We start from the raw sequence: 17,526 nt of genomic DNA, 5'->3' as shown, positions 1-17,526 counted from the left end.
CCCCCAGGGAATTTCCCCTCCAGAAGAAGCTGTGACTAGTGACTTAAATCCCTTTGTCTGTGCCTTTTCTATTGTGATAAAACACCATGACCAAGGTAACTTATAGAAGGGTTTGACTTTAAGCTATGGTTCCAGAGAGTTACAGTCCATAATGATGAGGTCACCATGGCAACAGGTGGCAGACATGGTCGCTGGAGCTACAGCTGAGAGATCACATCTTGAAGCACACGCAGGAAGCAGAGAGAGTAGACTCAAAATGTCACAAGTCATTATGTTCTCTAAACCCGTCCCCAGTGACAAACTTCCTCCCGTAAGGCCACACCTCCTAAACCTCCCCAAACAGGGCCACTGCCTGGGGAGCAAGCACTGAAGTGCCAGGGACCCGGGGGACATTTCTCATTCGAACCATCACAGTGCCTTGGAAACCAGCTTCAGGATGAGTGCTTCTGAAGTGGAGTTGGTATTTATTGAGAAAAGGTTTTAGGGTCTGGAGGGACCGCCCAGCAGCTCACAGCACTCGTTCTATTACCAGCACCCACACAGCAGCTCATGCCTGCCTGTAACTCCAGCTCCAAGGGTCAGACACCCTCTTCCGGCCTCTGAATGAACCTGCACACACACCACCACCACCACCACCACTACCACCAACAAAAGGTTTCAGAGCTGGGAGTTTAAGGGTCAGGTCTGTAATCCCAGCGCTAAGGCTGCATGGTTGCCATGAGTGTCCAGTCAATCTGGGTGACACCATCAACTCTAGGCTTGTCTGAGCTACAGGGTGAGACCCTGCAGAAAGTGGGAAAAAGGGGGCTGGAGAGATGGCTCAGTGGTTAAGAGCACTGACTGCTCTTCCAGAGGTCCTGAGTTCAATTCCCAGCAACCACATGGTGGCTCACAGCCGTCTGTAATGGGATTCGATGCCCTCTTCTGATGTGTCTGAAGATAGCAACAGTATATTCATATAAATATATTCATATTATATTATATAAATATAATAAAGTCTTTAAAAAAAACGAAAAAGAAAGTGGCAGGACATAGTGATGTACACCTTTAATCCCAGCTCTTGGAAGGCAGAGGCAGAATCTCTGTGTCTACATAGCAAGTTCTTTTTTTTTTTTTTAAAGATTTATTTATTTTATGTATATGAGTACACTGTCCCTGTCTTCATGCACACTAGAAGAGGGCATCAGATCCCGTTACAGATGGTTGTGAGCCACCATGTTGTTGCTGGGATTTGAACTCAGGACCTCTGGAAGAGCAGTCAGTGCTCTTAACCACTGAGCCATCTCTCCAGCCCCCTACATAGCAAGTTCTAAGACAGCCTGGGTTACATAGAGAAACCCTGTTTAAGAGAAAGAAAGACAGACAGAAAGAAAGAAAGACAGAGGGAGAGAGGGAGGGAGAGGGGAAGAAAGGAAAAGCAAAAGAAATTAAGAAAGAAAAGGTGTGGGGCTGGAGAGATGGCTCAGTGGTTAAGAGCACTGACTGCTCTTCCAGGGGTCCTGAGTTCAATTCCCAGCATCCACATGGTGGCTCACAACCATCTGTAATGGAATCAGATACCCTCTTCTGGTGTGTCTTAAGACAATGACAGTGAACGGTGTACTTACATAAAACAAATAAATAGATCTTTAAAAAAAAAAAAAGAAAGAAAGAAAAGGTGTGTGTGTGTGTGTGTGTGTGTGTGTGTGTGTGCTGTGCATACGTGATTGTGCATGTTTGTTCAGGCATGTATTTGTGCATGGGCATGCTTGTATATCTGTGGTTATGTGTGTGAGCATGTGTGCCTGTTTGTGTGTTCAAACATGTGTATTTGTGTGTATTAGTATATTAGGGATGCATGTGTGCATGTGTGTGTATTTGTTTGTATACTAATTTATGTGTGTTCATGCACCTGTGTTTAGTGTGCATGTACATCTGTGTGTGTTCATGTGTGAGTAAATATGTGTGTATATCTATGAGTATGTACGTGCATGTTTTTATGTGATTATGTTTGTATGTGTATGCATGTATTTTGTATGTATAAGTACATGTGTGTATATACCACAGACATTTATTTTTCTGGCCATTTGTTCACGGTGTGGATTGCACTTTTTATGTGTAACATGCATGTTTGTGTGCTTGGTCCCATAGTTATCTTCACATCTGTGTTTGTTCTTTGTGTTTACTTATACATATGAGTTCTTATATGTACATATATTCATATATACATGTGTACATGTTTCTGACTCTATGTGTCTGCATCTCTCTCGCTCTCTCTCTCTGTATGTGTGTGTGTGTTTGTATTTGTGTGCTTATACAAGTACATACCTGGTGTGCATGCGTGTACATGTGTGTGTGTATGAGCACATGTAAGGAGGTTCAGGCAAAGTGCTGTTGTGAAATAGGCTATTTTAGACTCAAAGACATCTAAGAAAGTCAGCACCTAATATCCACAGTCTGAAGTACGCAGGACAATTTCTGGAAAAAACAGAAGGCCAAGAGCACAGACCTGGGAAGAGAGTCTAGAAATCCCTGGAAAGTCTTCTTAGAAAGAACAGATGCAGAGGAGGAGGGAGGGTAGGACTGTGAGGCAGGAAGGAGCTCCAGAAGCAGCAGGAAGCATTCACCAGTTTCCCACTGAAGATGTCACTCTGACATCTGCCAAGGCAGTACCCATGTTCCATGGTCACCACTGGAAGGACAGTGGTTTGAAGAGTGATTTCCTGGGCTGGAGAGGTGGCTCAGTGGTTAAGAGCACTGACTGTTCTTCCAGAGGTCCTGAGTTCAAATCCCAGTAACCACATGGTGGCTCACAACCATCTGTAATGGGATCTGATGCCCTCTTCTGGTGTGTCTGAAGACAGCTCCAGTGTATTTATATATAATAAATTAATTTTAGAAAAAGGAGGAGGAGGAAGAGTGATTTCCTGAGAACCACAACCAGATCAATGCAGTGTAGATGAAGGGTTTTGTGCAGGTGAAGACAGATACTCCAGGAGCTGCATGGCCAGGCAGAGGCTTGACAAGATGCAGGTCCCTAGGCAAGAGCCAGTCAGTATCTGGAGACTGAAGAACAGATTTTCAGCTGGCTCGGTTCCACCACACATTCAAGGCCAGCCAGGGCTATGTAGCAAGCCAGGCCACCCTGAGCGGCCTACTGAGGCCTTTTCTCAAAATCTGAAATGAACAAACAAATACAGAAGGAAGACAGCAGAGTATTCCTGAGTTGCTGAAGTGGAGGCTTTGCCTCCTTAGGCGGGGAGGTGTGAATTAACGAAAAGAAACCAGTGGGCATAATGACACCCACCCTTAATCCCAATACTCAGAGGCATGTGGAGCTCTGTAAATTCAAGGCCAGACTGCTCTATGTGATAAGTTGTGGGCTATTCCGTGTTACATAGTGAGAGCCTGTCAAAAATAAAAATTAAAAAACGGGGGGTGGGGCTTGGGACTCCTCCACATGTTCCAAGGTTTATTCATGTTTTTATTCATGTTTTTCCCCCCCTAGTCACCCTATGCATTGTGTAAGTGTACACAAGCAATCCTACCACTTACTGGGAAATCAGCTTCCTAGAAAGGGGATTGATTGGTGGGGAGAGTCACTCTCTGGTCAGCAACTGAACACGCTACTGTCTGTCCTGGACAACCCCAGGCAACCTTTATTTCCCCGTAAGCTCAAGGTACACATCCCATCTTCTAGGACCATGGTTCTCATCCTTCCTAAGCTGCACCCCTTTTATACAGTTACTCATGTTTGGGATGCCCCCCAACAGGAAAGTGATTTCCATCACTAATTGACAGCTGTTACTCTGGTACTGTTATGAATCGTGTGCAATTGTCTGGTTTCTGATGGCAAGCCAGGGGGAGCAAGCCAGCAAACACCTCTCTGTCATGGGCTCTGTCAGTTCTGGCCACCGTGTCCCTAACTTGAGTTCCTGCCCTGACTTCTCTGAACGATACACTAAAATAAACCTTTTCTTCCCCAAGCTGCTTTTGGTCCTGGTGTTTTATACAGCAGTAAAAACCCTAACCAAGACAGGTTTTTAACTGTTGCATTGGTGTCTGTGCGTGCACGCGAGTGTTCCAGTGTGCAAGAGACGGGGAAAATGATGGAAAAGACCTAACAAAACCAATTCAGGGAGGAAAGACTTGTTTCAGTTCATGGTTTCAGAAGGTTCTGTCTCTCATGGTGAGGACAGTGTGGTATAACGTAGCCATGTGAATCATGGTGGACCAGGAAGTAGAGAGCAAGACAGGAAGTGGCCAGAGATTACAGTTCCCAAGGGCTCGCCAGTGGACTCCTTCATCCAGTTTGATTCCATGTTCTAAGTTTCTAGAGCCCCACCCCCACCCCAAATAGCACTGCCAGTTTAGAAACCAAATATTCGGGCTGGAGAGATGGCTCAGCGGTTAAGAGCACTGACTGCTCTTCCACAGGTCCTGAGTTCAAATCCCAGCAACCACAGGGTGGCTCACAGCCATGTGTAATGAGATCTGATGCCCTCTTCTGGTGTCTGAAGACAGCGAGTGTACCCACGTACATGAAATAAATAAGTATTTTTTAAAAAAACAAATATTCAAATCACAAACCCATGGGGACATTATATATTCAAATCACTGCAGTAGCTCTGTCTAGTCTTAAACTCATGATCCTTTTCCCACTGACTTTGCAGTGCTGGGATTACAGGTGTACAGCACTCTGCTTGAATTCCATAAAACTCTTCACTGCAAGAAAGAATTCCTTCAGGTACATGGAGCTGGAGTCTGGAACTAAACTTGGGGGAGAGGCATCTGGCACATCTTGTATGCCCCAGAGTAGGTGTCTGAGTCTTCCTTCCCAGATGTGGCTGTCACACAAGCTGGAGTTATCCCAGAGGAAGGAGCCCCACATGAGGAAATACCTCCATGAGACCCAGCTGTAGGCATTTTCTCGACTAGTTATTAAAGGGGGGAGGACCTAGCCCATTGTGGGTGGTGCCATCCCTGGGCTGGTGATCTTGGGTTCTATAAGAAAGCAAACTGAGGGCTGGAGAGATGGCTCAGAGGTTAAGAGCACTGGCTGCCCTTCCAGAGGTCCTGAGTTCAAATCCCAGCAACCACATGGTGGCTCACAACCATCTGTAATGGGATCCGATGCCCTCTTCTGGTGTGTCTGAAGACAGAGACAATGTAATTAATATATAACAAATAAATCTTTAAAAAAAAAAAAAAGAAAGAAAGCAAACTGAGCAAGCCAGGGGAAGCAAGCCAATAAGTAACATCCCTCCATGGCCTCTGCACCAGCTCCTGTTTCCTTACCTGCTTGAGTTCCAGTCCTCTCTTCCTTTGGTGATGAACGGCAATGTGGAAATGTAAGCTGAATCAACCCTTTCCTCCCCAACTTGCTTCTTTTTTTTTTTTTTTTTTTTTTTTGGTTCTTTTTTTCGGAGCTGGGGACCGAACCCAGGGCTTTGCGCTTCCTAGGTAAGCGCTCTACCACTGAGCTAAATCCCCAGCCCCCCCCCCCCCCAACTTGCTTCTTGGTCATGATGTTTGTGCAGGAATAGAAACCCTGACTAAGACACCAGAGAAGGCCTAGTCATTCTCTCTGTTCAGCCTCGGGGATTCCAGCTTTTTCTCAGGACCCCAGGAATCCATCCTAAAGCTCTGAACATTGGTTGGTTCATTCAATCCACCAGGATATCCATCTCCACTATTCACTCCTTGCCATCTGATAAATTTAAGGCGGGTACTGTAGACAATGGCAGTGGCCTACAGAAGAGACTAGATACGGTAGGGAACTGGAGTCCCATTGCAACCCTCCTGACTTGAGCTGGGCTGAGGTTCCAATGATCTCGATGTCTGCTCCCACCACCCCCACTGCCATTGGTGAGCTCAGGAAGGTGGTGAGACATAGACACACGGATCACGTTTTCAAATAGAACTGTGTGCTTACTCATACATGCACACACACACACACACTACCACATATTCACACTGTAGCTCCTCAGTCCAGAGCTGGGCATCATGGGAATGAGTTTCAAGTGAACCTGGTGGCGGTAAGTAGTATTCTTCTATTTCTCTTCCCAGGAGCCGGATGCTGCCACCAACCTTGGGAAGGGGCCAAGGGTCTTTGTTGGGAATAGCATTGCTGTGCTGAAACACCACAGCCAAAACAAAGAAAACAATGGAGAGAAAAGGATTGCTTGGCTTACACTTTTACAGCATAGTCTATCACCGAAGAAAGTCAGGACAGGAACTCAAAACAGGGCTGGAACCTGGAGACAGGACCTGATGCAGAGGCCACGGAGGGGTGCTGCTTACTGGCTTGCTTCCCCTGGCTTGCTCAGCCTGCTTTCTTACAGACCCAGCCCATTAATGGTAGCACCCTCAGTGGGCTGGGCTCTCCCCCATGAATCACTAATTAAAAAAATGTCATACAGACTTGCCTACAGTCTTATGGAGACATTTTCTTATTTGAGGCTCCAATGACTCTAGCTTACGTAGCCATAAAACTAGGCAGCCCAGATGGGAACAAAAAGATGTGCATTTAAAGGAGATTTAAATTCTTTAGGTTGGAAGAATGGGGAGTAACGAAGTCAGAACTCACAACTGAGCGCACATCCTCCCCTTTGGCTCTCAAGACGCCACAGCATCTACTTGCCCTTCATCCTTCTCAACCCACCCCAGATCATGTTATAAATGCAGCGAGCCATGGTTAGCCCTGCTCCTTAGGGAAGATTTCCTCCCTGTCCTTCGGAGTCCGCTTTCTCTCCACTGACTGGCTCCCTCCCAATCCATGCTTCCGCATCAACCTATGGGAGAGCGAGGGATTGGGGCGGGACAGAGAGAAGGCGGTGAAAAGCTCCAGGTGCCTGAGCTCTTGAAAGAGTCGCCTCTCTGATTAGAAACTGAGCCGCACCCAACACTGTTTCTGCCACTTCACCTCTTGGTCTAGCCTGGACATCTGGCCAAGCAGAAGTCCCCATGTCCATTGCTTCTCCTTATCCCCTCCTCCAAGAGAAAGAGTAGGGATGGAGGGAGCTATTGACTGAAGCTTAACATTGCTCCCCAATTTATACAAGAAAGGAAAGGCCAGGACCATACTGTAGGCCACCTACTTCTTTGGTCTCAAGAACTTGAGCCATCCACTCCATTGCCACATTTAAAAGAAAAGAAAAGACAGTTTGTGTTTAACTGACTTATTTATTTTGACAATATGGTCACATGATTCCAATTCAGGATGTCCAGAAGGACACGCAGAACCCTATTCTCTCTCTCTCTCTCTCACCCGTCTTCCTCCCCAGAGGTAACCGGTGTTAGTTCTCAAAGAATGCAGAAATAAACAGATATACACTTATAGCCTATTCATTGTTAGCTTCTCTTTTTGTCTTTAAAGAACTCTGTTTGTTTCTGTTTTGTTTTGTTTTGCAAAACAGGGCTTCTCTGTGTAGCTCTGGCTATCCTGGAACTCACTCCGTAGACCAGGCTGGCCTCAAGCTCAGAGATCCTCCTGCTTCTGCCTCCCAATGCTGGGATTAATGTTATGTGTCACCACATAAGGCTAAATTCTTTTATTTTTATTTGTGTGTCTGTGTCTGTGTGAAGGTATGTGCTTGAGTGTAGGTGCCCTGAAAGGCCATTGGATCTCCTGGATTTATAGATAGTCGTGAGCACCTAATAATGATGCTGGGAAAGGAACCTGGGTTCCCTACAAAACCAATACGCACTTATATTTTTCCAGCACCTTTCTTTCATTAATAACAGTAATAACATTAGTTAACAATGGGGCTGGCCAGACTGCTAGGGAATGATGTGTCTGTTGTTTTTAGTCACTTGTACCACTTCCCTGTCCAGATCTCAGTAAAGACAAGCAGCAAGGAGAAATGCTGAAGCAGGTCCGACCAATCCAGACCCATCTTGGAACAGACTCAGGCTCATTTGCATGCCTGCTTCTGATTGGACAGACCCCGAGTTAGCTTCTGATTGGACAGACCCAGAGTTAGGTGGTGGGGGCGGTGTTACCAAGGTTTTCAGTTTCTCACCTTTAATGCCCACACATGGTTCCTAGCTCACTGTCACAAACTAGCTAAGGCAGGCTACTGCACAGAGGCCAGAGCTGCAGTCGAGCAGAGCAGTGGGATAAAATAACCAGTCAAGCCACCGGCTGTCTCTATGACCATCTGCTTGTAAAGAGGGCAAGGCGGGGCTGTAGCAGGGACAAGTCCTACTCCTGTCCGATATGTGAGAAACCTTAGGAGACAAACAAGCCTGGTCCTTTCCAGTGAGACTTTCCATCACATCTTTGAGATTTCCATAGACTTGGGTCCAAGCTCATCTGTGGATGTGCAAGACTCAGGGAGACCCTACTTTGGGGTCTCTAGAGAGTTTCTTCATTGCAGAGATCTCAAAGCTATTATAAAATTGTTAATGAAAGCCAGATTGGGGGGGGGGACCATCTTTAAAACAAAACAAAACAAAACACCCATAGCCATTACTCCAGGCTCCTAACAAGGCTAGTCTTCTCCCAAAGCAGGAACTCAGCACAGGCACGACCAACAAAACTCAATGTCCCTGTGTGTTAGGCATCCATGGGCTCAGGATGCTCCAAGCAGGGAGGGAGAGACAAGGAGGGCAGCATGAGAGGGGACATCAGAGATGCGGGAACAGAAGAAACCAGATTGCCCTGTGCACAGCCCAGCTGATGCTCTATTCCCCAGCTCTTGGCTAGACTGTCCATCTTGGGGACACTTATTTATAAGTAAAGCCCCCATGGGAGAAGGCAGGGAGGTCGGGGACACAGTTGGCAGTCTGAGACAGGCAAGCCAGGGAGTTGACCTCACAGTCTGTGACATCCTGGTCCTTCCGGAAATAGATGGAGTCGGGTGAGTAGAAGGAGGGGTCCTCATCAAAGAAGTTATACGGCCGGAGGAAGAAACCCACCCCGTTCCCTACGGTCACCGTGTTGGGAATGTCTTCCGCATGTGGGATGTGCAAAAAGCCAGCTGTCACCCAGGCTACCAAGTCCTAGTAGGAGAGAAGAAACGAGGATGGTGAGGTGGGCCAGACACACCCTGTCTACACAGCGGCCTCCCGGGGAAGAAGCTATCCACAAGCCCATAGATCTTGAATTGTTTTAAGCACTGTCTCTTTTGGCTGCCTACAAGAGTAAACATTGAAAGCTCAATGCATATTGAGCCCAGAGGCTGGCTTGCACCTCCATCTCGGATGCTTCCCATCACAACGCCTTTTGCCTACCCACCCTAGAGGGTGATCGCTACGGGTCACTTCAGGCTTTCTTCTTTCTTTGCTCATTCTCTAAAAGTCCTCAAAGTGTAATGCAGAGAATTGTGGAAACTTAGAAGGAGAATACACCCATCAAGTCAGGGATGGGAGCCGTGGTCTGTGGTTTTCTTTGGTAACTTCCAGCCCTGTAGGAATCCTCTGGCCTGGAAAGGGCTCAGTCTACAAAGCTGGCACTTTGAGGGCTGTAGGTCTTAAGGACGCAGTTGTTTGCGCATGACTTCTCAGCTCTAGAAGATTCTCCTAGAGCATTGTTTCTCAACCTGAGGGTCTTGTCCTCCACAGGGTGGCATGTAAGATATGATGCCTACCAGATATTTACATTATAACTCATAACAGTAGCAAAAATTACAGTTATGAAGTAGCGACAAAATAATCTTATGGTTGGGGGTTTAGCCCAACACGAAGAAGTGTATTAAAGGGGTCACAGTGTGAGGAAGGTTGAGAACACTGCTCTAAAGGAAATGGTCACAATGGCTAAAGTGCAAAGGCAAGGCATCAGCCCCACCTCCGGAGTTCCGATGGCTTTCAGGGACCCACCCGTGAGAAAGTGAAGCTCATCTCGGTGCCCTGTCTCTGTTCATCCCTCCGTCAGCTCACCTCGCCAGCAATGGTCTCATTGCTGATAAAGTCAGTGAAGTCCACAGTGGGGGTCCACGGGTCATTCTGGTTGTAGATGCTAGAACTGCTGGGCTCCTCCTCCTTCCTCTGGGTCACAGCCAAGTGATACCTAGAAGAGCATTGGTTAGATCTCCATCGTCTCTAAGCCCATGGTACCTGTTTATGAAGCAGACTCAGTGCTCTGACCCCAGCTTTCATAGCTCCTCACAGAGCAACACTAGGCTGTCACCACCCTGGAGGCCCATGTCACAGCCCTGCCGTTTCACAGTACACCAACACCCCCAAACAGGAAAGAGTTCTCCTTTCCTGGCTTTAGCTCCCCAAGGGGAAGTGACACCCCTACCCCAGCCCCACTTGTCTCCAAGTATCCCTCCTCTGCTCCTGCTCCTGTGCTCACCTCCCCAAGCCCTCTGATCACCCGCCACTAACCTGCCCCAGGTGAAGGCTTTCTCTATGGGGCTTTCCTGGGGCAGTGGCTTCCCAGCAAAGCTGAGTATCTGGATGCGGTAGCCTCGCCTGTGACCCCACTTGTTGCTGTGGTTACTGGCCAGGTACAGGTAGCGTGGGGTGGCATTTCCCAGTGGGAAGGCAGCCTCCTCTTCTGTCTCCAGCAGCTTCCGAGTCACCTGCAGCCTCTGCATCTGGAACTCCGGTTGCCAAGGTACATTCATAGGGACAAAAGCCAAATCCTCTGCCCAGGCCCAGTTCTTCAACCCTGTGTGAAGTGTGTAAGCGGCTAGTCATTCGACCACTCTGGCGATTTCTGGCCTCTACCTGACTTCAGAGTGGAGACCAAAGAGCAGCCCAAGACTGACTGTGTTCTTTGCCTCTCTCCCTGTCCGAAGGTCTCCCCAATCCTTTAGACAAAGCGATTAACCTATAAATTGTAATATTCAGGGGGCTGGGGATTTAGCTCAGTGGTAGAGCGCTTACCTAGGAAGCGCAAGGCCCTGGGTTCGGTCCCCAGCTCCGAAAAAAAGAACCAAAAAAAAAAAAAATTGTAATATTCAGAGGCTTTTGAGAGATAAAGCTCAGCAGTTAGAGTCATACTGTTGCAGGGCAGTGGTGTTGCGCGTCTTTAGTCCCAGCACTCGAGAGGCGGAGGCAGGCAGATCTCTGTGAGTTTGAGGCCAGCCTGGTCTACAAAGAGAGTCCAAGACAGCCAGAGCTCTCAAACCAAACCAACCAACCAACCAAACAAACAAACAGTGCATACTGTCCTTCTGCAGGACTGGAGATTATCTTCCAGAACCCCACTGGGCCATCCACAAGCTCCAGCTTGTGAACCCCAGCTCCAGGAGGGTTCAACACCTTTGGTTTCCAATGGCCTGTACAACTCAGGTGCACACACCCACAGACACACAAGTGAATGTGTGAATGAAAGGGTAATTTTTTTGTTTGGTTTGTTTTGTTTTGTCATTTTTTGAGACAGGGTTTGTCTGTTTACCCTGGCTGTCCTGCAATTCACGCTTAGACCAGGCTGGCCTCAAACTCAGAGATCGGGCTGCTTCTGCCTCCCAAGTGCTGGAATCAAAGGTGTATGTCATATATAATAAAAATTTTTTTAAAGACATAATTCAATCATTGTTTTTGTTGCTTATTTTGTTCTTTCTTTCTTTTTTTTTTTTTTTTTTTTTGGTTCTTTTTTTTTGGAGCTGGGGACCGAACCCAGGGCCTTATGCTTCCTAGGCAAGCGCTCTGCCAGTGAGCCAAATCCCCAACCCCTTATTCTTTCTTTCTTTTTTTTGGTTCTTTTTTTCGGAGCTGGGGACCGAACCCAGGGCCTTGTGCTTCCTAGGCAAGCGCTCTACCACTGAGCTAAATCCCCAACCCCTATTCTTTCTTTCTTAATGGTTTATTTATTTTTACTTATATGAGTACACTGCAGCTGTCTTTTTTTTTTTTTTTTTTTTTTTTGGTTCTTTTTTTCGGAGCTGGGGACCGAACCCAGGGCCTTGCGCTTCCTAGGTAAGCGCTCTACCACTGAGCTAAATCCCCAGCCCCGCAGCTGTCTTCATGCACACCAGAAGAGGGCATCAGAACCCATTACAGATGGTTGTGAGCCACCATGTGGTTGCTGGGGAATTGAACTCAGGACCTCTGGGAGAGTAGCCAATGCTCTTAACTCCTGAGCCATCTCTCCAGCCCCCTCCCCTTTCTTTCTTTTTCTCCTTCTTTCTTTCTTGGAGTAACCTGTCCTTGTCCCTGAGGACAGAGCTGAATATATTCCAGCTCCATCCTTCCTCTCAGGTTCTCACAGGCTCATGGGGGTCAGAGAACCCACAGCCTGGGCCTGCAGGGTGAGGAGGCCTGAGTGAGACAGGGTCAGTGTTCCAGGAATATAGGCACAGGTAGGGACAGGGACGCCATGGGCTATGTGTCCAGGACGTGGGAGCATGTTGGTACAGCTACAGCAGTACACTGGAGTGGGTCAGAGCAAGCAGAAGGGAAGTCCTTCTGGAGGTTACATCCTGCAGGTGTCAGCAAGTCAGCAGCTGTGGGATGTGGACACAGCATGTTAGCACAAGTGGAAGGCTCTGTGTACACAGTAGACCCTGGAACTGAGATCATTCAGAGGGGACTGCTGCTGGGTGGTAGTGGCAGATATCTTTAATCCCTTTAACTTTAGAGGCAGAGGCAGGCAGATAGATCTCTGAGAGTTTGAGTCAGCCTGATCTACAGAGTGAATTCCAGGATAGTCAGGGCTACAGAGAGAAACCCTGCCTCAAAATCCCTCAAAAAAAAAAAAAAAAAAAAAAAAAAAGTGGCCTCACAGGGACACTGTGACCTAGTAATAGTTTTGAGGGATTTCATCATCACAATAGAAAACAAAAACAAACAAACAACCCAACTGGGTGATAGCTCAATATAGGTAGGGAATTAAAAAGAGGAAGATGGGGGGTGGGGATTTAGCTCAGTGGTAGAGCGCTTACCTAGGAAGCGCAAGGCCCTGGGTTCGGTCCCCCGCTCTTGGGGGTGGGGGTGTGGGGGGGGAAGAACCAAAAAAAAAAAAAAAAAAGAGGAAGATGATCTTCAGGAAATCACGGAGCCTTGGCTGTGAGCACAAACTCCAGGAGCCGTCTGGAACTTTTCACTCCCCACAGTACCCCGTGTACCCCTGCACTGAAAGAGATGAGGAACCAGGGAAGGGGAGCGTCTCCCCTGAGAAAATGTAAATCAATGCTTTTTCCAAGACTGGCTTCCATACACAGAGACTCGATGGACCCAAACAAACCTTCCAGGGCTGCAGCAAGGCGGTACAGAGCTGGGTTGGAAAGTAAACACCTGCTTGCTTGAACAGAGGCCCACATAAACTCAAGGGACCCCAGGAAGCCAGACCTAGCCTTCTCCCTGGGGTGAGCCATTTCCCAAGATGTTGTAAGGAGGTCACATGTATAGAATCTGGTAGCTTCGAAGGAAGCCTAGATGCAAATCAAACTCAACAGCCCCTTCTCTGCCAGCCAGCCCGAAGGAAAGCATAAACCCCTTAATCTTTCTTTTGTGAGTAACCTACACGATGTCTTACCTGCCACATCCAAGTCCACTTTGAAGTGAGCGTTGTGGGTGTGTACCGTGCCCAGTGTGTGCTCGGCAACTCGGTTCCCAAACTTCTCGCCAGCACCGAAGAAGAAAGCCGAGGTGATATAGCCCGTGGCGTGGAATTTGACTTCTATGGCCCCATTGGAGTGGAAAACCATGTCCCACACATAGTCATAATTGAGCAAGGTAGCCACGGATCTGACCACAAGCACTGTCTCCACAACGCCCCCAAAATAGTGGGAGTAGAAATCTGAGTGGTGTCGCCGGAGCGGGAGGCCCTGGTTCTGTTCAAACACGCAAAACGCATCACGTAGTGTCTTGGGGGTCTGAGACTCCAGAAGGAAGTGCCAGTCCACATAGGTGGCAAGGTATGGACAGTCTACCCCTCGGGTCAGCGGGGTAGAGTATTTGCCAATGCCAAAGCTTCCGTCCATATAGCAGGTCGACATTGATGCCGGGGAATTACCACCATAGAGGGCTATGGCCTCCTGGACACTGATTTCATAGGCCACCCTCTCCCCTTGAAAGCGGATATCAAAGATCCTTGGGCCACTGAAAGCTCCAAGACCAAAAGAAAAAGCCCACAAGGAGGATCTCACTTGACTCCCCTGGACGCTGAAACGGGGTCCCTCAGGATGGAACTGCAGAGGAGGAGCTCGGCCTGGTGGCACTGAAGACTTCAGAGACCAGGACCCACCTGTGCCATTGTCTGGGACCAAAACCACATTCACCAGGCCAGCCTCAAACATGTCCTCCAGCTGAGTCAGACTCTCATAGTAACGGCCTTGGTAGAATACCTTCTGGATGGTCCACAGGGCAGGATCCAGGGCCTTGTGATCTACCAGAAGCTCTAAGCCAATGGGGTGAGGGTAAAACCCAGCCCCTGAGAGATTGTAATATATGCCAAACCAGGTGGCCCGGTCCCCTGATTGCAAACCACGGGGGGCTGTAGTCATTTTTAGCAGGTTGTGTCCTTGGCGTTTGTAGAAGCAACAGTGATGGAGGAGACCAGACGCTTGGGGCAGCTCTCTGTGGAAGATCATCTCCTGGATATCCTGATACTCTCTGGTCAGCACAGGACGCCGGTAATAGGGCAGGGGGCCGCCATGACGCTCCACAGTCACATCCCGCATGTATGAGGGGTGAGGCAGGGGCCCCACCACCAGCTCGCTCACATTAGGCTTGGGTTGTCCACCAAAGAAGATGATGGCCAGTGCCTCCCGCACAGGTGGGGGCCCCCCTCTGTCCAGGTGGGCCAGGGCTGCAGCCTTGGCAGGCAGCTGCAACTCTACTGAGAAGACACAGTTGTCCGAGGGTCGAGCCTGGGCTGCGTCCACCAGCCCTGGCCCCAGGTGCTTGATCAGAAAGCTCATCACAGCTGTCAGCTCCTCAGGGCTCAGGTCTGCAAACGGCTGGCTCTGGCCAGGGTGTGTCTGGGGCTGGACGCTAGGAAGAACGGAAGGGCAATGAAGAGGTTGGCTCAGTCTGCCCCCATCTCCGCTCCTGCCAGCTAGCAAGACGCAAACCAAAGCGAAGATGGTGATGACAGCCAGGGCGAGGAGCACTAGGGTGGTCTTCTGGGTCATTGTTCCTTGAGGCTGGACAGGCTTCTACCAGAAACGGACTCCTCCTGGCTGGGGTCGCCCAGGCGCTAGGCCGAGCAGAGCAGCTCTGCAGTCTGACGCTTTTGCCAGGATGGGAAGGAGCAGGGAGGCCGGAGCCAGGGGTTGGGAGGCGGGTCTGAGCTGGCTGTAGTGATATCCACAGACCTTACATGGCTTTGTCCTCCAGCTTCCAAATCAGACTCTGGTCTCTGGGTCAGGGTTGGAATTGGGGAGAACTGGGGTTGAGGGAAGAGGGAGGGATCCAGTCTGTGTATGGAACTCTACTGCCAGAAAGTAGCCGGGTCTGCCCCATCGCCCTGGGCCCGCAGACTAACTTCTTCCCCAACTCCCACCCTTTGAAGGCCAGCTGTTTTCTTTATATTCCCTGTGAAGTATTTTTTTCCCAAGGAAACCCTCACTTCCAGCCTCTTTTCCAAGAAACATTCCTTGGCCAGGTCTACCTACCCTCCCCACCCTTGCCCTGTGGCTCTGTTACTAATTTCCTTGGCCTGAGTCCTTAATATTCTCCTGGGATAAAGCTCTACATGCTTTAAAAAGCCAAGTAGAATAAACTCAAGTAAAATTTTGCAAACCGTTTTATTATCAATCATACATAACTACCGTTCCTTTCAGATACACACACATAAACAGCCTGGTATGATGTTGTGAACACCAGTGAGTTTGAAATGATAGAACCTATGGTAATTGAGTATTCCAAAACATTTTTTTATAAATTATCATTTCAGTAACTAGCAGAAGCCAGGGGTAGTGGTGTATATCTTTAATCCCAGCACTCAGGAGTCAGAGGCAGGCAGATCTCTGGGAGTTTAAGTCAGCCTTGTCATCACAGCAAGTTCCAGAACATCCAGAGCCACACATAAAAACCCTGTCTTAAGTAGAAACAAACACAAAAGACAGGCAGGAAGCAAAAAATCAACCCACAGGGGGATACCCAGGTCTTCAGTCCAGAAAGAATGTTTTCTATGGAACAGAGGATGGGAACCTGGGGGCAGGTGATAAAAACACAGGAACAGGAGAGTGTACGCTGTATCCTCCTATCCTGGGGTCTCCCCACAGCCTCAGGCCTATAAACCTTCATAGGAAAAGGAGAGCAAGATGGGAACACAGTCTGACGGCTGTTGGGTATAGGCCACAGGGTTGATGCTATCGAGTCCCGCGTCCTGGTTCCTCTATGTACATGCTGCCAGGGGAGTAGAGGGATCTTCATTGAAGAAATTGTAGGGTTGGAGCAAAAAGCCCACTGTTTCCCACAGTCACTGTGCTGGTATGTCCCCAGCATGGGGGGATGTGCAGGAAACTGGCTGTCACCCAAGCCACCAGATCCTGTAGGAGGAGAGAAGAGTTGGAGGCTTTTGGAGGCAAAGAATCACCTCTTAGCTGCAATTTCCCAACCTCCAGCTTCAGACTGGTTTCTGCATCTGCCACTCCCATTCCTACATCGAATATCTAATAACCTGTATAGGTTATTAGGCTGGGCAGGGACGCCACTCTTGTCACTAATTTCCCCCAGTAGGGATAACCTGGTGTTTTAGACAGAGGCTGGACAGCCAAGACACCAGAAGAGAAGGCTTTCTCCATTATCTCTAAACCCACCAACCTCTCCTAAGAGGGTTTCATTGGTTTTTTTTTTTTGGTTCTTTTTTCGAACCCAGGGCCTTGCGCTTCCTAGGCAAGCGCTCTACCACTGAGCTAAATCCCCAGCCCCCGAGGGTTTCATTGTTGATGAAGTCAGCAAAGACCATAGTGTGGATCCACATGTCATTCTGGATGCTGCTGCTGTGTGATTCTGCCTTTCCTCTGGGTCACTACAAGCTTCTGGCCAAGGATTGTAGAAAGAAAGGCAGTGTTGGAATACAATCGAAGAGCTTTACAGGCCTGGAACCCCTTGGGTCAGATTGACACCATTTCCACCATCTACTTGAAAGCAGGTTCAGTATCTGTGAGTGCTGAGAGGGGTAGGTCTTCCCTTACCCCCATCTTCAGGGCCCTTCTCACCTCCCCCAGCTGAGAGCCCTCTCCGTGTTGCTCCCCAAAGGTACATGCACACTAGGAGGGCTGTGGATCCCAGGCATTGGGCTAGTTGGCAGCCAGGTAAAGCTATCGAGGAAGAGGGCTCCCCCAGGACCTGCCTGGTCAGCTGAGGGCACTGTGGCTGAAGCCCTGGGTTCCAGGGGCCGCAACAGGCTTAAAGACCGTATCTTCAGCAACCACCCAGTTTTTCAAACCTGTCAGGTTAAGGAAAGGGGAGTTCTATACTGAGTGATGTTGGGTGCCTATAGCACTGGCCTGGCCAAAGATATCAGAGAACACCCTGTGCTGGGAGGCATGGGCCTGGGCAAGTGCTAGCCTGGCTTTTCCGAACCTACCATATTTCAATAGGATAACCATTAGTTTCAATAGGATAACCATGTGTGGCTATGCGTATTAAAAATGCAGTTCTCCGGGGCTGGGGATTTAGCTCAGTGGTAGAGCGCTTGCC

The 17,526-nt window shown here is 48.7% G+C and overlaps 1 protein-coding gene across 1 annotated transcript; it reads right to left on the bottom strand.

Moving 5' to 3' along the window:
- Window positions 1-7,144: 7,144 nt before the first annotated feature.
- Window positions 7,145-15,088, bottom strand: Aoc3 (amine oxidase, copper containing 3). The gene is made up of 4 exons (NM_031582.3): window positions 13,409-15,088; window positions 10,312-10,597; window positions 9,862-9,991; window positions 7,145-8,985 (listed from the first exon to the last, which is right to left on the bottom strand). Exons 1-4 carry the CDS (start codon window positions 15,006-15,008, stop codon window positions 8,710-8,712), a joined length of 2,292 nt encoding a protein of 763 aa, NP_113770.2. The 5' UTR covers window positions 15,009-15,088; the 3' UTR covers window positions 7,145-8,709.
- Window positions 15,089-17,526: the final 2,438 nt, after the last annotated feature.

Source organism: Rattus norvegicus, chromosome 10 (assembly GCF_021556685.1).
Source record: "Rattus norvegicus strain SHRSP/BbbUtx chromosome 10, alternate assembly SHRSP_T2T, whole genome shotgun sequence".
Lineage (NCBI taxonomy): Eukaryota > Metazoa > Chordata > Mammalia > Rodentia > Muridae > Rattus > Rattus norvegicus.
Note: the sequence above shows the minus strand (reverse complement) of the source record. Positions and strands in the feature narration are given on the sequence as shown.